At 36.4% G+C, this 21,252-nt stretch overlaps 1 protein-coding gene across 14 annotated transcripts in view; it reads left to right on the forward strand.

Annotated features, from left to right (window-relative positions):
• The window catches only part of LOC113060651 (gephyrin), a 78,067-nt gene that overhangs the window by 52,677 nt on the left and 4,138 nt on the right, over nucleotides 1–21,252 (forward strand). For 5 of the 14 annotated variants that reach the window (XM_026229748.1, XM_026229741.1, XM_026229742.1 and 2 more), the window contains 14 exons: nucleotides 1,781–1,843; nucleotides 3,938–3,980; nucleotides 4,062–4,199; nucleotides 13,439–13,531; nucleotides 14,322–14,377; nucleotides 14,935–15,054; nucleotides 15,317–15,375; nucleotides 16,004–16,157; nucleotides 16,252–16,373; nucleotides 17,284–17,371; nucleotides 17,819–17,892; nucleotides 18,570–18,634; nucleotides 19,090–19,191; nucleotides 20,878–20,981. In XM_026229748.1, the coding sequence (XP_026085533.1) occupies nucleotides 1,781–1,843; nucleotides 3,938–3,980; nucleotides 4,062–4,199; nucleotides 13,439–13,531; nucleotides 14,322–14,377; nucleotides 14,935–15,054; nucleotides 15,317–15,375; nucleotides 16,004–16,157; nucleotides 16,252–16,373; nucleotides 17,284–17,371; nucleotides 17,819–17,892; nucleotides 18,570–18,634; nucleotides 19,090–19,191; nucleotides 20,878–20,981 (1,281 nt within the window). The remainder of the gene's footprint in view (nucleotides 1–1,780; nucleotides 1,844–3,937; nucleotides 3,981–4,061; nucleotides 4,200–13,438; nucleotides 13,532–14,321; nucleotides 14,378–14,934; nucleotides 15,055–15,316; nucleotides 15,376–16,003; nucleotides 16,158–16,251; nucleotides 16,374–17,283; nucleotides 17,372–17,818; nucleotides 17,893–18,569; nucleotides 18,635–19,089; nucleotides 19,192–20,877; nucleotides 20,982–21,252) is intronic. The other 9 variants (XM_026229743.1, XM_026229747.1, XM_026229750.1 and 6 more) reach the window with 3 other exon arrangements.

A 21,252-nucleotide genomic window follows, 5' to 3' on the forward strand; every position in this document is an offset into this window, starting at 1 on the left:
ATTTTACTGCATTGTACAGTTAGGTTAGTAAATTAACTGCATTAAATACACTTTGAATATTTAATTAATGTAAATATTTAAAACGTGGGCTGATAATTTATGCATTTTGACTTTAAATCAAATAATACATTTCAGATTTAAGTTTGATGTTAATCATGTTTTCTACAAAATGTATTGTAATTAATTTTTATTTTATTCAACTAATATGATCTTTATACAAGTTCGATCTTTATAATCATTCAGCATACATTTCGGAGCAGCTTTCATGTCTGAAGTGTGCCTATAATGGCTTAAAATGGTTTTGATCGCTAGATTTTGGAAAAGAGCCTCTCTTTCCCCCTCTTTCTCTCTTTTCTTTCCATCCCTCCTTCCGAGCTAATAAAATGGCTCGCCAGCATTACAGCTGTTAGTTTCCATACTGTTTATCAATCATTTCTGATTGGTTAATCACAGAGCAGAGTTCCTCTTATTGGGCCTGACACTCACTTGTTAATAATTCATTCCTGTTCCCCAATTACTCCATCTTCGTTTCACTGGTCAGAGATTAACTCTCATCTGCCCGTATGCTGACACATGGTTCCCTTCCCCTTGTGTGTGCGAGGACGTGTCTGTTTGTGAGCATGTGTTTTCAGTCCACTGAGTCCGACTCTGATTTAAAGAGACCTGACGTCTCTGCATTGCCTTCATTGCCTCCGTCCATTCCTTCAGCCCCTCTTGTGATCACTGGTTATCTCTCATCTCCACTCTGAGCTCATTCTGTCTGTTGTTTGATGGAAGGAGGTTAGATGTACAAATAGAAGGAGGGGAAGAATAAAAAGGGTCAAGGATGTACAGTTTTCCTTCCCTGTACATACAGGACTTGTTATATATATATATAAAATAGCTTTTTAACAGCATACTAGTCTGATATTTTTAATATACATTTTAGCAGTAATTTTTTTATATTTTCATTCTCATTCCTTCATTTGCTTTGATAAACGAAGTCTATGGTTTAAATAATCTGGACGACTTTAGATGATAACTTTTAATCTAACAAATATTAATAAGCATAATGTATTATTATGCATAAAGTATTTACAGGGATTTCAATAAAACTTGAGTTATACATTTAATTTTATTTTATTTCAAAATGTTGTTTTATGCTTTCAGTACAGTTTAACTGAAACCTACATAATGCCATTAGATAATGTTTTGCGGAAATTAAATTTAGAATATTTAACTAATCTCAACGGTTAACATATTGGCTATGCTAACCCTGATATTTTAATGTGTAACTATCCATATGTTTTCTTTGTCATTCATTCATCCATTTACCTATCTATGTCCATTCCAAGTGAACGCCCATTTAGTCCCCTCAGACTTTAAATGCAATGATGTAACATACAAACTCTGCCCTGCTCTGGTGGCCATTAGCACACTGACACTCAGCATCACCAACACTGTCTTCTAAACTCTCACTGGAACAAGTATGTGGCGTGTGATTTTGCTTACTGTGCTGAGTGACATTGTGCCTCCTCTTCCTCGCTAACCTGTGCTACCTTCCTGGATGGCCGGCATAAAGCCCCACTAAACATTAGCCACAGGACCGAATGAAGCCCAGCCAGATCTCTCTTCACCTCTCAGTGCTCATTTGTTGTCATCTCAGCTTGTTGTGTGTAAACAGAGCGAGTGTTGTCTCAGAGAGCCTTTAAAACTCATTTGGTTTTCTTTTTTTGGTCTCCCAAAGCTTCTTCTTTGCTCTGTCTGTTGTAAACCCTTTTGTTTCTGTTCATTGCCAAAGCTCCACTCTAGGCTGGAGGGGCTCAAAGATGATCGCAGGAACCATAGGACCTTCGACTCGCGAGTAACTATTCCCAACCCACGCAAAAAAAAAAAAAAAAAAAAAAAAAAAAAAAAAAGGAGCTGCTTCCATCCGCAAACTCTGCTTTGCGTCAGGAGTCCAAACTCCTTGCTTTACACTCTTCTTCTCTCTCCTCGTCTCTGTTTCTTTCCTTCTCTCTCATGATCTTGTCTGTAGACGTCGCTCTTTCTAATGCTCTCTGTTTTATTAGCCGTCTGGTGTGTTGGAGTCTCTTGTGGCCATTGAGTTCTGTTTCTTAGATCTTTTTCCTCCTGTTTTTCTGTTCCTTTTAAGTTTGATCTCCATTTAGATGCAGTGTTTTATTGCTGTCTGCTGTATGTGAGCTGCACCTCATCGTTTTTGAATTCTCTCTCTTTCTTTGCTCTGTGTCGATCATTGATTTGTCGTGTTGGTGCTAGTCTGTTGTAACTGGATCGTGAGTAGAAAGGATTTGGGACTTGCTTGTGTGTCTCCCCCTATAGGCCAGGGGCATTGCGTCTCAGCACGAAGGACACATAAAGGGCTGTTTTTAATGCTTTCATGCAGTAAATCAAAGACTTAATATCTATAAACCTCTGTTACGATAGCTTCAAGTCAGTGTGTATTTTTGCATGGAATTTGATTGCCCTCTCATACCATTACTCTTGGCCTAAGGGAACTCCATACTTTGATACTTTGTATTGGTAGATTCCACACTTACAGCTGAGTGTATAATCAAATTTGCTATTATTATTATTATCTTAAAACAATCATGGCTCATTTTGAGAAAAAATTATCTTAAAAGGGGTCAGAACTGAACTGCAAGGGACTGGGTGCTTGATTTTTGGCCATCGTATGGAGCCTTCTAGCTGTTAAAGTCAACATGAAATCAAAAAATATATTTTTTTAAATATAGGGACAAGATTTTTATAGGGACAAGATTGGTCAGAGGCAATAAAATAAAAATATTGTATCACATAAAAAAATAATATATATATATATACATATACATATATATATACATATTAAAAATATTGTATCACATAAAAAAATAATATATATATACATATATATATATATATATATATATATATATATATATATATATATATATATATATATATATATATGTATATATATATTATTTTTTATGTGATACAATATTTTTAATATGTATATATATATATGTATATGTATATATATATATATTATTTTTTTATGTGATACAATATTTTTATTTTATTGCCTCTGACCAATCTTGTCTGACATCTATTTTGACATTATTTTAGGCTACTGTTGTAGATGTAGTTTCACAATGATTAACAATATCAAAGAAAAAAGAGAAGAATGACCTTTGGGTTAAGTCAAGATGCTTTTGAGGCTGAACCTGACCTTTGAACTCCAAGTTCCAGTCTTAAAGCAAAAAGAAACCCCGTTTTGTTAGAGAATGCCCACTTTTCATGATCCAATTAATTCTTGATGGATAAAAGCAAGTCTTCCTCTACATTGTTACATTCATTAAATTGTAAAATGACAAAAAAAAAACAAAAAAAAAAACACACACACACAAAAGCAGTATTTAAATTTTTATCAAGCTATACAATCTAATATTTTGAAGAAACGATCAAAATATTATATGCCTAATTTTTTATTTAATTTTTCCAACTTAATATTCACTTTGAAATACATCATATTATAGCATTACAATATTTCATGTTGACTTTAATGTTCATTATATCAGATGCTTTTCTGGAATCAGGTTGTTTTGGGCTTACAATGCTACCATAACATAAAACATAACTTTCCAAGACTCGCTACAGCATTATGTCAAGACCATGATGATAATGATAATAATGATAATAATGGCAGTAGGATTGAAAATGTTGTTTTCAGTTCGTTTGTTTTCAAGCTAGTTTGTTTTGGTTATTTTGTCTGGATGTGTAGATGATCATCCTGATCTTTATGAATCCTGTCAGTGGAATGCTAACTCTCCTGGACGGAGGATGGGGCTCCTTTTGTGCTCTAAGTCATGTCTTTCTGTCTTTCTTTTCCCAATTCCTTTCTCTCTCTCTCTTCCTCATTCCCTCTCATTCTGTCTGTCTCTCTCTATATCTGTAGGTGCAGTCACGATGCAGCAGCAAGGAGAACATCCTGAGAGCAAGTGGGTGACCGATTGTGTATTATCGGGATGTTTGTGCTTGTGTGTTTTAGAGCATGTTTAAATTCGCACTCTTTGTCTCAGGTCACAGTGCAGTGGATATCACCAAGGTAGCTCGGAGACACCGCATGTCCCCGTTTCCCCTCACTTCTATGGACAAGGCCTTCATCACTGTCCTGGAGATGACTCCTGTCCTGGGTACTGAAATCATCAACTATAGAGGTGAGACCATTGCTTGTTCATACCAAGCCTAAACTAGATCAATGGACTTTTTACACCAAGATAAACCACATGAACGAATATATTCACAAACTCAGTGTGTGAAGTGACACGTGGCCAAGTATGGTGACCCATACTCGGAATTTGTGCTCTGCATTGAAACCATCCAAATCCACACACACAGACACACACACATACCGTGCACACACCCAGAGCAGTGTGCAGCCATATTGCTGCTGCACCTGAGGAGCAGTTAGAGATTCGGTGCCTTGCTCAAGGGTTTCACCTCAGTCGCGGTATTGAGGGTGGAAGAGAGCGCTGGTTATTCACTCCCCCCCCACTGACAACCTGAGACTCGAACCTGCAGCCTTTGGGTTACAAGTCTGACTCTTTAACCATATGTCCACGACTGCCTGTAGGTACTTGTATTTAATGATAGCAGTTTTTATAAAGTATTTAAAAATTCTTAATCTTGGCAAGTTATTGGTGAACGTGAACAGCTGGAAGGAAATTAAAATGTCAAAATATGGGATCTGTACATTAGGACCTGTAATGTCAATTCAGCCTAATATACCTGCAGCTGTCATTAGTATTGATCAAACAACAATATTAACAAGAGTCTGTTTATGGCTGTCCATGGCTGAATAAATTTAGTAGCTGTAATGAGTCCTTTACAATCAAACATTCGAAAAAAGACAGCAAACAGTAAAAATTAATTAGTTACAGTTAAAGCAGCAGTAGGTAACTTTTGTAAAAAAATATATTTTTCAAATATTTGTTAAACCTGTCATTATGTCCTGACAGTAGAATATGAGACAGATAATTTGTGAAAAAATCAAGCTCCTCTGGCTCTTCCCAGTGGTCCTGTTGCCATTTTCAGAAAATACATCACTCCCATTAAGAAACAACCAATCAGATAATCAGATAACCAAATAAGATGATTATAATCATTGCAGTTAGTGGTTAACCAATATGTCGCCATGGCCGATATATTGGCCTATATTTGCTATTTTTCAAATATTGGCAACGGGCGATACGTTTTTCTGCTTGGCTGATGTGTTCGAGGCGGGACTTTTATTTTGACGGCGCTGAGAGCGGCACAGCCTGAGCACACAGTGCTCACACTCTCTCTCTCTTGTTCGGCGTCATTGTTAACAGTTCTGTCTAATATGGATATAATCTGTCTAATAATCAGATAAAACATAGGAATTAATGTATAAAGAATGTATTGTAATGATTTCTTATAAATTAGTCCTGTTAGTAATAGAAAGGCAAATATTATAATACTTTCTCGTTTGCCGTCAGCATTACGCATTTATATAATTTAAAACAAATTTTTGACTAATGAACATTTAATTCCACAAACCCTGCAAACTCAGTAAAATCCAGCTGGGAGATCTTGTGAAGTGTGCATTTTTATCCTGCATAATCGCGTGTTCTCTGCGTGATGGTCAGTCCATGTTAATTGAATGCTTTAAACTCCTGATTTCAAATTATGCTGCGCTTTATGCACTTGCCCACTATCATATTCATGACATTTTCACTGTGTGCTGTATGTAAAATGAGGGTTACCCTGCCTTTATTTGAAAAAGTGGTTACAAAATACTGTAATCTAAAGTATAAGCATGTTTCTTTTACACATTTATTTTTTAATCCATTGTAAAATTATTTCAAATTTCTTAAATATTAATAATAATAATGAAAAAAATTCGGGATGCACCGATCATGATTTTTCATGGCCGATTCCGATACCGATTTCCATTTTTTATTTTTTTATCTTTAAGCGACAAACAACAAACAAGAAAGAAGGAAAGTGTGCATAAACAAGATGTTTATTTGGTATTTAATAGGCCAAACTGGCTTTTGGCTATTGAAAACAATAACTGCAACCATCTGAAATTAACAGCTACATTACAGACATCAGCATTTAGCTTTTGTTTTTGAATTGGGTTGAACAACAGAGAACTGCCCTTAAAGGTCCTATGACATGAAAATTTCACTTTCTGAGGTTTTTTAACATTAATATGAGTTCCCCTAGCCTGTATATGCTCCCCAAGTTTCTAGAAATTTGAATTGGTGTAAATTGAGATTTTTATATCTTTCTCTGCCTTTGAGAAAATGGAAGCTCAAACGGGCTGATCTTGAATCTCCTTGTTGTGACGTTGTAACGAGAATTGTTACCTCCCCTTTCTCTGCTTTGCCCGCCCAAATATTCACATATAATTCAGTCGCAATGTCAGCACAGGCCTTTCAAACAGACTTTTATGATATGGATTCGACGGCACCGGCACAAACAGTGAGTAACAGTGTTCATTAATGTCTGATCTGTGATCAGTGATTTCTGATGGGTAGCTAATCATTCAAGTTCACACAAACTTTCTTTCTAAATCGTTTAATACTGTTTATGCGTCAGTGAATCAAGCCAGTGACTAAACGATCAACTTCACATTGTTTCTCTTAGTAGCATGAAACAAATCTGTTACTTAATGAATGACGCTGTTATGCTGCACAACGGAGCTCTTACTGTATTCATGTGTTTGCTGTTAGCTGAGGTGAAAGCATTATGTGAGAGAAAACGTGTTGCAATAATGACGAGATCACTGCATCCACGCGATAAACAGACTCTGTCTACTCAATGCTCATCACTGCAGCCTTTCACGTGATGGGGAAAAGATCGAAAAAATAATTATATAATCAACACTTCCACGATTCGTTAATCTCGACAGCTTTAATAGTAAATATATATATATATATATATATATATATATATATATATATATATATATATATATATATTTGAGAGGGATTTCACATGTAATATACATTTCGAATGCAAAGATGTCAGCCAATCACAACAGTTGTGGTTTACTTGGAGTCTCACAGCAGACACGCCCCTTCAAACAGAGCATTCAAGCCAGAGGGCTAATGTCAGGATATAAAAATGCTTTTTATTTCAAAATTTTAAATGTAAAAATTATACTAACAATATAAATACACCTAAGGAAACATTAAAAAACATTTAAAGAAAATGAAATAATCCATGCCATGGGACCTTTAAATAAAAGATTAACTGTAACCATGTGAAATTAAAGGCAATAACTGCATAGTTCTACAATCCAAACAACACAATCAACACACATTCAATAAGAGGTTTCTTGATCAGCATTCAGTATTTTAGTTTTTAAATTTGGTTTTAAATAAAAAAAGGTCTTTACCAGTGTCTTTATTTACAGACTAAATAAAAGTATGCTTTTTAAATAGATTATTCCAAAATGTTAAAATCAATTAATGTTGGTGCGAATAAAACAAAGATGCAAAGTGTTTTCATTCATCCAAAAAAAAAAAAAAATTGGGGTAATGATTCACATCTATATTTTTTTTTCACTTGAGCCAATGAAAAACAAATAACTATTCTCTCAAGTAAAAAAATATAAAAAATTTTAATCGGATGAATGAAACACTTTTTCTCAGTGTGCTACAGCAGGTGATTTTTAAATCAAATTAAGTCAATGTAATTTTAATGTAAAATAAAAATAATCAACTGTCGTCTACTTCTGGCATTTCAAACGTTTATGCAAGTTCCACTTTACAAAAAAAAAAAAAAAAAGTTTTGTCACAGTTTAGTCTGTTTCGTTTCTCATCCAACACGTGAGAAGTTGATCTGAACATCTCTTCACGGTCTACTCGTGTTCAGGGCTCGGACCGGTAACAGTAAGCTTGCGCAGCTTTAGTGCGCACAGAAAAGGGACTCTTATTTGTGCGCCAGTACACCAACGGCTGATCGCTTCCTGCTATCTGTGCCTCAGACATGTAGCTCTGCATTTCCAGTGCTGAATGGCTGCCCGTGTCCTGCGCACAGATTTCGAAATACTTCCACACAAATGACATAGCGAACGATTACAATGTAGTCTGTGCAGGCGGCCACACTTCCGGAAAAATCGGCCTAAAGAAGACCAAAAACCGTCCGATTGCCGATCGCGTATTTTAAGCAAAAACCGTCCGGTTCCGATTTATGGCCGGTCAACCGGTGCATCCCTAAAAAAAAAATATATCTGCTTTATATCGGCCCCATTGTTTTCCAAGATATCGGCATCAGCTGTTATTAAACATATCGGTTGACCACTAATTGCAGTATGGTATTTTTAGACTCTTAATGTTTTTTCGTATTAAAAATGCAGACTCATTCAGAAAATATAGAAAATATTTCTAAAAGGATTGTACACCCAGAAATCAGCATTTCTTCTATTATTTATTCACCCTTATATTCTTACAAATCCATATGACTTTCTCCATGGAACAATACGTTTTAACGTGTATTCTCACTGCCATTTCCATAAAAAAATAAAAATAAGACCCAAAAAAGAACAAGAAAATCCATAAAACATCACAAAAATAAGCCATATGACTATTACTGTATGTTGAAGAACATCCTGTTATAAAACATGTAAGACACATGCTGTCATGAGTAGCTCCTCTTTCTACATGGAAGAAGGAACATATGGGTTTTGAAAGACACAAGGATAAGTGAATAATGGCAGAACTTTCTTTTTTTGTGAACTATCTTTTTAAAATGAAGCACTGTCCTTCCGATGGTTCACAAAAATGGGTTCTCAGTGGTTGTTGGTCTGTGGTATATATAGGCCAGTAAGTGCTGTCGGCATATAGTCACCAAGCTCTTCGCTTTGGCTTTTAGCTTTTGCTTTTTTCATCTTCCATGCCAGTAGCATCACATCTGTCGCACATCTGTTCGTTGTTTCTTTCAACCCATCGTCTTCCCATCATTCTAGCTTTAATCTTCTTGCTCGTTCCATCCTGCTGTCCTCTGTTATTTTTCAGCTCTCTGAGTTCTCTGAAGCTTTGATGCCGTTACGATCATCCAAAGACAGATCCTGTGGTCAGTTTCTACACAAATCCAACCTTGAAAGCCTTCTTTCTGAATTTCAGCAAACCTATAGAAGATTTTCAGTTATTCATAGTTGCTCAGTCCACATGAAAATCGGGAATGGTCCAGTCCCTAAATTGCATCCCATATTTTTTTATTTACTTTATAGTTGGCACTCTGACACAGCCCATACTATTCTTTTTTATGGCTCTTCTTTGGTTTTTCATGGCGATCACTTACACAGGGAGGCCACCCTTGCATGTGGAATTGTGAATTGTGCCACCACAGCGCGGGCTGTGAACTAGCCATTAATCTTGGTCCATGTGGTGGGGTATAGCAGGATTACTCATGTGGTAGTTAAATGTGCCCAATGCGTCTGGCAGGGACCAATGCAGGTGACTTGGCCCCTCCAGCACGAAAAGGCGTCTGGCACCAGAGTGGCTCAAGTTGGCGGAAAATTCCTCTCTGCACTGGCGCCGAAGCAAAGGCAGAGAGGAGAGACTTGGTCAGTGCCACCCACACCCCAAAGTTTTACACAGGTCAGTGTGTACCTTAACCCGCACCTTCATGTCCGGCGCACATCTTCGAGCATGCCCGATGCTCCTCTGGCCTCAGTAATGTGTGGAATAGTCATCCATGCTACAGCGCCATTTCACCTCCAGACCAGCAGGGGGCGATTGAGAGTTGTCTGCAACCATTAATGAGAAGGTGAAAAAAACAAAAAACTTATGTCAAGGACTGATCAAAATATGTCTGGATCACAATTTGCATACTTGTATGCAAAGTCTAATATTAAAGTGGAAAAAATTTAACGTTCATTGTATAATTTTAAGAATGAAATAGGCCGGTACAAAATTGTGATCAAAATTGCATCTTAATATTGCATCAGTGAACCATCGCAAACAAATCTACTTGGATTGCACTCAATGATCCATCCAATTAAATATTATATGCCATTTGACTATCTATCTATCCATCCATCCATTAGGCCTGTGAAAATAAATCGATGCATTGTGAATCGATTCTGAGATTTTCCGAATGCATCACGATTCTTTCTTGAATCGATTCTGAGTTTAGTTTTGAACAGCAGATGGCACTGCATGCTTTAGAAACACCCGTACTCTGCTCGTTTCCAAACCATTACAGACACTTGAACCTAACATAATCATTCATAAAATTCAAAAAGGTGAAGCGAATTACAAAGGTGTTCACAGTGGGCTGTGTTTACATTAATCTTGCATCATAAAAGCATTCTAAAATGAAGTGAAATTACATGACTCACAAGCACAAGCACTCTTTAGCACTCTTCTTCATGAGCATTTGAATGTGCAGATAAAAACTAGATTAGAGCGCCATCTGCTGTTAAAATCTAAGCTCTGAATCGATTCCAGACGAATCACGATGCATTCTGAAAATCTAAGAATCGATCCACGAATCGATTCTGCATCGATTTATCGTCCCAGCCCTACCATCCATCCATCCATATATATATATATATATATATATATATATATATATATATATATATATATATATATATATATATATATATATATATATATATATATTCATGTGACACACTATTACGGATAGTATGTCGAATTGGGTTTCAGCTTTTTAGAGACAAGTGATTCACTGGAGTCTTTTGTTTTCCTTTAGCTTGTTCCACTGATTTGAACATGTCATGGTTGTTATTAATAGTCAGAGAACAGAATCATGTTCCATGTTTGGCTGTATCTGTTTGGTTTATCCATGGAGAATGGCCTAGTTTGGAAGAGTTTTTGGTTGATCATTTGCCCACGACTGATGCAATGGAAGCCATTGACCTCATCAATGATGCGTGACGAAGCCATTAGAAATGGCAGTGTGCTTGCCTACAAAAACCAACAAAAAAAAAAACCCAACTTAGAGCAAACAGTCAATAGAAAAGCTTTTCTGACATCACTTCTTTTCACAAAACCCACCAGCACATCAAACATTGTGCCCTTAATCTATCAGTGACCGTGTGTAGCGCTTCACTGTTTCATGACAGATAAAAGTGATGGATTTACAGCTCAGCTCCAGCACAAGGAGGGCAGGTCCAGATCAGTGTAAATAGAGGAAATATCCTCACCCAGCCATGAAATGTCGCTCATAAATTTTTGAAATGCGTTGTTCATTCAACAAGATGGGTGTAAGTTATGAGCTGCTGTCTGTTTTAAAACCTCTCTCTGTCACCTCGGTTAATAAAATGAATTTAAAATGAATAAATGGACTCGGCCTTGGAGAAGATTGGCCATTAGAGTATGCTGAGGTGGAACTGTCTTTTCTGCTGGATGTGAATGTACAAGTAAGAGTTTACGATGCACCACTTATAAATTACCGAAAACCATTAGGTTTGCAGATATTGCTGTAAATTTATATACTACTGTTTAAAAGTTATTGATAGGAGTCACTTATGCTTATCAAGGATACATTTATTTGGTAAAAAATGCAGTGAAAACCATTAATTGTTTTTATTTTAAATATATTTTGATAATTTATTCCTATGCTGGTGAAGCTGAAATTTCTACAAACAATTGAATCAAACTTCAGTGTCACATGATCCTTCAGGAATCATTCTAATATGCTGATAATGTGCTAATGAAACATTTCTTATTCTTAGGGAAATAATTTGTACTCTTTCAGAGTGCTACATTTTACTATTTTTGGGGATTGCCTCCTTCCTTAGACTATTTAAATTTCTTTCTCTTCTGAGTTCTCAATATTTACATGTACAATTTATATTTTTTATAGCAATGAATTTCCATCCTAAACACCGCTGTCCATTTCACCAGGCACTTTAGAGAAACCTTCTTTTGTGTGTGTGTGTGTGTGTGTTTTGTTACAGTTGCACATCTCAACCAGGACAACAGTGACTTTAAAATCACTTTTAGGAGCATTGTTTTTGCATTCATTTCAGACGACAGCGTTTAGTTTGGACTTTAGGCTTAAATATGCGGTCTCTTTACAGACGTGTGCTCTGCTGTGTTGAGTGGATCTGGGCTTGTTGTATTGTAGCTGCAGGGAATCGTTGCAGTTTCACGGTGATTGGGTTGTCAGCGGTCTGTGATGCACGCTTGTGTACTCATCTCTGTGTGTAGATAACACCGTACCCATCTGTTTGATCTCCCAATCCAGACACGCGCTATATTTAGAGCCTCGTCAGATGTGCTGTTTTAGAGAAATAAGTCTTTTCTAATCAGCCTCCAGCCGAGGAGAGGCCTCATTAGCATCAGCTCGTTCTCCCTCTTTCATTCGTGCGCTTTATCTCTACAAGAGCGCCTTTGCACTCTCTCGTTCTTTTCTTTTTCCATCTCTCTTTATTCTCTCTCTCTCTCGCTTTCCTTCTGGCTTTCCCTTATTCTTTATTCCTTCCTCTCTTTCCCTCTCTCTCTGTCTGTCTTCTGTCTTTTCTCTTCTTCTTTTCATGTGTGGGAGGGCGCTTGTTGCTCCCTCAAGAGATCTCAGGCTTTGTGTGTGAGTGGAAGTGTGTGTACATGTTACACTGTGTGTTTGGTGCTTAGAGGAAATGGCACATCTGTGTTTCAGGGCACACTCATCCACCTTTCCACCTTTCCTTTATTTAGGCTATGCACAAATTCCTGTGCTTTCATATGGAAGTCTGAAATGTGAAATTCAACCACTGATGTATGTTTTTCATACATAGTATATATACATTCCTGGACATACTGCATCTGACATTTTGACCTGGATGTCAACAATTTATCTGTGTTAAACAAGTATAATTTAATTTTGGGGAACATTTTTTTTTTTGGTACTTACAGCATTTTCTCACATTATAAATAATATAAAATAATAATTTTGCAGTAACTTGCCACAATGTGTAATACCTTGCGTGTATGCAAAGATAGTAGCTTTAACCATACATAAGTATACAAAGATCCCATGTTAGACCAGTCCAAACTGATTAAAGTAGATTATGAAAAGTGTATTTTACCCCCCCCCCCAACACACACACACACATTTTTAAGGGAAGGGGAATGTTATTTTACTGTTTAAGCGCATTAGAAATTCACTGTTGTGCGTTTAATGGTATAATGTATTTTATATACATTATCTCATATGTTAATATTTTATTAGTTAAGACAATGCACATATTCATCTGCATCCCTCACTTCTCTCGTTCTTACATCCCTCTTTTAATATTGTATGGCTGCATGTGTTCATTTGCTTTCTCATGTAGCTTTTTCTGGCCTCTGATCTCGGCGCATATCCCCCTGTTGACTTATACACAGATGTCAACTTGTTTACATTTTTTATTTTATTCGTAATTGGGTGCATCAGAGCTTTTTTTTCTGTCCTTTATCTGTGTTTGTAGATGGAATGGGTCGAGTTCTGGCTCAGGACGTCTATGCCAAAGACAACCTGCCACCTTTCCCTGCATCAGTTAAAGATGGCTATGCTGTTCGAGGTGAATACCCATTACTGCAAGTTTACTCACTCCGCACGGTCTCGTTTACCACCAAACACCAAAATATTGGAGTTTAAGAGCAGAACAATCACATATCTAATAATATAACAACATAAACTGCCCATAAACATGCATTTGCACATCAAAGTTTTTTAAGGCTAGTTAACACTGCCCCAATAATTTTGTCAAGTTATATAGCAAATAGCAAATCAGAATTTTCAGCCCCAGTCTTTAGTGTCACATGATTCTTAAAAAATCATTGTAATATGCTGATTTGGTGCTCAAGCAACATTTATTGTTGAAAACAGTAATATTTTTGGTACAAAACATTACGTTTTCTTCTGAATTTTGCATGGATTGGACAGAACATTCAAAAAGCGTTTATATATATATATATATATATATATATATATATATATATATATATATATATATATATATATATATATATATATATATATATATATATATATATATATATATATATATAAATAAACGCTTTTTGAATGTTCTGTCCAATCCACTTTTTTTTTATTAAATTAAATTAAATGTATGCACTTACATCGCATTCAGGCTAACAACTTTCTCCTAACATATATATATATATATATATATATATATATATGTAAATAGTAATCAGAACTAATGATTATTACCATTTTATCCATATTCATTTCTTGTAATGCATGTAATAAGATATATAACAGTCTTGTTTTTTACTTTACTCTTTACAATCTCTTTCACCAACCCTGTGAACCCCTAGAAAATGACTCTTTATACTGCTTTTCAGCTGCTGATGGCCCTGGTGACCGCTTCATCATTGGAGAGTCTCAGGCTGGGGAGCAGGCGAGTTACACGAACAGAAACTAGACAGTTTAACTAGTCTTCTCAAAGGGCTGTGCTTTGAGAAGCTGACATGAACATGGTCGCTCTCCCTCACACATACACGGGAAATGCCTGCTTTTGCACTGGCACCTTGTGTCTGCAGGAGGCTTGTGTGCTCAGATGGCAAGAAAACTCAGACTCAGTGAGCATGTGTAATGAGTGCATTGCACACACACAGAGACCGAGAGAGAGAAAGAGGGGGAGATCCCCGTGGGCTGTGTGCAGCAGAAGTGCAGGACAGCACTCCAGTGCTCTTAGCTGACGTCTATACAGTGCTCTGTCTGGAGAGCGTGTTTGCATTTGAGTCATGGGTCAATCTGTTAGTTTGCTCAGCTAATGCCAAATTATTATGTTACAAATAGCAATGTATATGTATGCATGTGTCATTTTGTATGAAAACTAAAAATTTAACCCAGTTTCAGAAGGATGCAACATTAGTCTAGTTTTGCTTTGATTACCACAGATGTACACATGGATGTTTTCTGATACAGTGGTTAAAGCTCTTTTTCTGTCTGTAGCCCACCCTCACAGTTATGCCAGGCCAAGTGATGAGGGTGACGACAGGTGCTCCTATCCCGTGTGGTGCAGACGCCGTAGTACAAGTAGAAGACACAGAACTGCTCCGAGAGTCTGAAGACGTAAGTATATCACATTCTCAACTGCAAACTATTTGGTCTATTTGAATCAATATATTATACGGAAAAAAAATGAATACTAACTTGACATCAACCATATCCCTAAATGAAAAAAGTATGTTTTAAACAATAATTTCTACTTTTGAGGATGTTCCCAATTTTGTTAGTTTGAACTAGCTTCTGGGAACAATTTCCATGAATTTAGTCCCAAAAGTGAAACATGTTGTGTGTACATGTCTCAGTCTGATTAGTTATGAATTAACAGGGTACAGAAGAGCTGGAGGTGAGGATCCTGGTTCAGGCTCGTCCAGGACAGGATATCAGGTGAGTGGAAAATGCCAAAGACTTTTTATAACTGACCAAATATTTGTATCTTTACTTGTATATCTGTTCGTACAAGTTTATTTTCATCAAACGTATTCGCGTCCATGTTTGATGCGGTATTTTCTTTGAAAAAAGATTTTGGGGTGTTTTTGATAAGTCTCTTATGCTCACCAACACTGTTTTATATGACCAAAAATACTGTAAGAACTGTAGTATTGCAAAATATTATTACAATTTAAAATAACAGTTTTCTATTTTAATATATTTAAAAATCTAACTTATTTCTATGATGGCAAAACTTAATTTTAGTGTCACGTTATCCTTCAGAAATCATTCTCATATGCTGATTTGAGAAATATTTGTTATTATTATTCAAATTTAAAAACAGTTCAATATTTATGTGGAATTTCAGTGTTTACACTGTCACTTGTATGCAATTCAATGCATCCTTGCTAAAAAAAAAGTATTCATTTATAAAAAGAAAAGTGAATGTATATGATGTTTTGATGCTGAGTGTTTAATTTTTTCATCTTTTCATGAGGAATTAATCAGTCTCCTTTGTTTTGAGTTATAAAAACTATAATGGTGTTATAAAAGCTGATGTTAAACTTGTTCCTGTCACACACAGGCCTATAGGACATGATATCAAGCGTGGAGAGTGTGTGCTGGCTAAGGGCACTCACATGGGTCCATCTGAGATCGGCCTCCTGGCCACTGTAGGAGTCACAGAGGTGGAGGTGCAGAAGTTCCCAGTTGTAGCAGTCATGTCCACCGGCAATGAGGTAGGACTCGTCTGTGTGTCGCTTTGTTACTTTCTTTTGCCCATGGTAATTTCATTTTTTTTTTTAATGTGTTTATGTATACTTATGTATGCAGTTGTTAAACCCTGAAGATGACCTTCACCCAGGCAAGATCAGGGACAGTAACCGATCCACACTGTTGGCCACCATTCAGGAACACGGCTATCCCACCATCAACCTCGGCATCGTCGGAGACAAGTCAGCATCCCTTCCTCATCATCCACCCACCCACACACACACACACAGTCAGCTCTGCACATGTCTAAATCTTTCCAACCTCAGCACTCCTCTGAAACTCCAGTTCATATGTTAGAATCGATACAGGATCATACAGTGCCTCAGCAGAATTTACTGAAAGACAGCAGTTCCTCCAGTGCTCGGAAGTATTTCTCTATCTTTATTTGTATGTGCATACATATACTGTATAGATGGAGAATATGTATAAGGAACATGTATAAAATAGATTATTAAAAAGTAATTAAAAGTAGTGATAAATCAGTTATATTGTTGTAGGTGCTTTTCTGCATTCATCTGAAGTCATTAATGCTTTTTTTTGTGCTGTCCTCATTTTGGGAATATAACATTTTGAGTAAAAGACTAAATACATTTATTATAAATATAAAATATAACTGTTTTGTATTTAGAAATATTTAAATACTTTACTAATTATAATGATATTTAATAATAATATTAAATATTAAATATAATGTAATAATATAATGTTCAAAATCCATAGATTTTTTTATTTGGGGCTCAGATATTATCATCAATATCTGTTTTGTTGAAACTGTGATGCTGTACATGTGTTTTTTTTTTTTTGTTTTTTTTTTAAGCAGATATTTTAAAAGAACAGCATTTATTTGAAATGGTAATATTTTGTAAGAATGTAAAAGCTTTAATTTAAAAGTAAAATGTAAACATTTTAGTGTGTCCTTGATGTATAGAAATATTAAATTCAGTTTATTGGTTACATTATATCTGCACTACTAGTTCTAGTATAAGCAATCATTTTACACTTTTTGTACTTCACCGATATGCTAGGAATGGATTTTGCAAAGAAAGAAATTGCAAGTCCTTTGTCATGATCATGTTTTCCAACCCCCTGCAGCCCAGACGACCTGCTGAACGCCCTGAACGAGGGCATTAGTCGCGCTGATGTCATCATCACCTCCGGGGGCGTGTCCATGGGTGAGAAGGTCAGTTGATTGGAGTTGTCTGGAAGTGCAGTATACTAATGAAAGGTCAAATGCTTGAAATGTCCGAGGTTCTCACTTCAGGAATGTGGCCTCATAGATCAGTCTGCTTCATGACAGGAAGCAGATTCCATCGGTTTACTCAGAGACCATAAGATCTCAGAGCAGATCTCTTTTAAGAGCTTATGCCACAGGTCACTGTATGTTTTAGTGCCATCTAGTGTTTCCGATTGATTGTCACAAAGCAGCGTTTGTTAATCAGACTTTTTATTTTGGGTCTTTGCCCAGGCAGCAGTCCACTGACCGACTCATGCTCTTGATTTTCCGCTCTATTAATTAAAGTCTTTTTAATTACCTGATGTTCACCAGGCGCTGATAGATCTGTTGTCCTACATAAGGGGAGAAACGTGAACACTCATGCAAAAGTCTTTTTTTGTTTGTTTTTTTCAGGACTATCTGAAGCAAGTGCTGGATATAGACCTCCATGCCCAGATCCACTTTGGCCGAGTGTTTATGAAGCCGGGGTGAGTGAGGGAATCAGTCTTAATCATTCAGAGCCAGATTTGTGTGAAGTCTGAATTGGGCAGCACTAACGTGAGGGGGGGCATTTGGTTGTTAGATAGAGGATATCATGCTTTTTTAATTTTTTTATTTTATGAACTAACTGCCATAAAACATCAGGGATTTAATACCTGAAATACCTAATACCTATGGCCTAGTAAATGTTGGGCAATACCAAAATATTGATAAGAAGCAATGCATCCTGACTCCCAAAAGTTGCAAAATACCAGTCGTTTTTTCTTCAGCTTTTGCTTTTTTTTGAGTGAAATGTACATCAGATGGTTTATGATCATAGGCATCTGATTCAACAAAGCAATGTAGACTGAAAAAGAGCTAAATATTATTGTTTCAGTGTTATTTTAGTATTACTTATTTCCTATTACAGTGTGTTATTATACTATGCTTAATATAGTATGTGCTGTTGTCAGTTTAATTCGTTTTTTTATGTGTATTTGTATTTAGCTTTATTTTATTTTTATATCAGTTTTTGTTTTAGTAATTTAGTCAACTAATGCTTATATTTATTTAAAAAGTATAGAGTATTGCAATTATTTCAAATTTACTAGAATTAAATCAAATGGCTTTCCCAACTTGATGTAGAGATGTAGAATATTAATGCTTTATTCTATTTCTATTTCAGTTTGCCTACTACGTTTGCCACCTTAGACACTGACGGTGCCAGAAAGCTGATCTTCGCCCTTCCAGGTATAATGCGCTGTGTATTTGACATACTAAGTGTGCATGTAAACAAATACAGAGGTTTTGACGAGAAGAGTGTCTCTGAGATTGGAGCTGTTTAGAATTTACACAAATGAAAACACACACACACACAAACCCAGGTGACTGAGTTTCCTCTTTCTCCCAAGTACATAGTATGTATAGAACAACTTCTCTTATTCTAACTATTGCCATAAACTCACATACCTATATAGTACCATCTCCAAACTAAATGGTCCCTTCTCCGTAAAATGGAATCAGCCCATGGTTGCCCACCTGTGTACCTTTCTGCAAACCTGCATCTCCCTGCTTTTACCCACTGGTCCGATCAGCTTTCCCAGGCTTGCCCCCACCCGAACCATCTGTACTCCCACCTTGTGCCTTCAGAAACCAGGTGGTCGAGGCAGTGGTGACAGTGGCGATTTCTATATTCCCCTTCAAAGGTAATTTCACCTACAGAGACACAGGGGCGACTCTTCTGGAGACTGTGCCCCTGAGTGACAGCGAGGCCAGCAGACTGCCTGTGCCTCCTCCCCCACAAGGAAGTAGGTGCTCTTAATTCAGGAAATAAGCCCTGTCTTCAGCCCAAGCTCAGAAAACGGAAATGGACTTGAAATTTTGACCCAAAACCCTAATTACCAAAACACGAAATCTCTTTTTAGTGCACTTGGGCTCATTTGGGACCAGTATGTTATAATTATTACAGACATTGCAAGATGAAAACCTGAAAAGGCCTTTTCTAATCTACAGTAACAACCGCCAAAACACAATGATATTGAAACATAGGAATAATATTTTTGTTCTGATTTTCCAATGTGACACTTTCTGTTCTGTTTTCTGAGAGAAGCCTTGTGTTTTTTGCCTTTTTGTTTTTGCGTCTGTGGCACTCTTTGTAGCTGTTAGTTCTGTTGCAACCTTCCCAAAGCCCTTCTGTTTTGTGTACTGTGATGTGGCTTAGTGTTTTGAAACTGCTGTTTGTCTGATGTAGTTCTGTCCTCCATCTGCTTTCAATGCCCTTCTTCCTTTCATGTTGATGTGGCGGAGGGCACCTCTGCACTTGATACACTCTTCTTCCTTCACTGGTTTCAGTAGTTGGTACACATTTGTCTTATCAGAGAAGTAATATGTTGATTTTACACTTTATTTGATTGCTTTGGTACGAGCTAGTTCCATTCCTAGTATTATTGGGCTTCGAAATGCACATTTACACAAATGTATGTTTGCATCGTCAGTGTCAGTGCAGCTTTCACACCAGCCAGACAAACTGAACGCTGACATCAAAAATACCTAGAATTTTGTCGTCATTTAATCACCATCATGTTGTTACGAACCTTGTTTGACTTTCCTTTTTCCATAGAACATAAAAGAAGAAGATGGGCAAAACGTTAATGCTGCTATTTGTAATTTAATGATGTATGTTTACAGAAGGTATACAGAAAGAAAAAAAATGTATAGCTTAATTCAACAAGGACGCATTAAATTGATCAGAAGTGCTTGTAAAGATATTTTAAGATTATAAAATATCTATTTTTAATATATGTGGGTATTTATACTTTCTATTCATCAAAGAGTACTTTGCAGCAAAACTATTTTCCAAATTATAATAAGAAATGTTACTTGAGCAACAAAGTAGCATATTAGAATGATTTTTGAATGATCATGTGACATTGAAGACTGCTTTCAGTTCCATTAATGAATTACATTTTAAAATGAAGATAAAACAGTTATTTTGAATCACAGACATTTTTTTAACTGTTCTTACAGAGACTAAACTTTTGAGTGTACAAGAATGAGGTTTGAGATCTATGGAAGATTTTCAGTGAATAATAATTACAAATAAATGTCAGTTTCCATCACGAAGCTATTGCTTGATTTTAGACAACTTTTTGCATAAAATGGTGTAGTTGTTCTTGGAGCCTAATGGCCACTGATCACTGTACATTTGAATGGAATGCAGAAACATTCTGCTAAATATCTCCTTTGTGTTTTTCCGAAACACAAGTTCAGAAAAGTTTGTAACAACACAAGTGAATAAATGGTGACAGAAATTGCATTTTAGAGGTGAACTGCTGTTTTAAAGACATCAGTGGTGCTTTATCAGGAAACAAACCTAATTCCTATCCACTACAGATGATCCACAGTTCAGAGAGATTCTGCCCCAGACCTCCACCCCTGACTTGAAATCACAAGCCAAAGTCTTCAGCTCAAGTCATCTCTTCTTTCTCTCTCAGGTAACCCAGTGTCAGCTGTTGTAACCTGTAACCTCTTTGTCATCCCTGCATTAAGAAAGATGCAAGGGATCCTGGACCCACGGCCCACCATCATCAAAGCCAGGGTGAGCTAATGTTGTTGCATTGGTAGATACTTCAGTACTGTACTTAAGTCAATTTAAGTATCCTTAGTTTATCTAATATTTTATTTTGGGAAACCTTTCTAAAGAATCACATTTTATAAAGACCTATTGTTCCTTGTTAATATGAACTGTTGAAATCAACATACGCCCTGAGATTCACGAACGAGCTGATTAATTTCAATGAACCTGTTGAATTGGTTCACATATCGCACTGGACAATTCATTCGAGGATTGGACTGATCCGATTCCGATC

Source organism: Carassius auratus, chromosome 42, assembly GCF_003368295.1.
Source record: "Carassius auratus strain Wakin chromosome 42, ASM336829v1, whole genome shotgun sequence".
Taxonomy (NCBI): domain Eukaryota; kingdom Metazoa; phylum Chordata; class Actinopteri; order Cypriniformes; family Cyprinidae; genus Carassius; species Carassius auratus.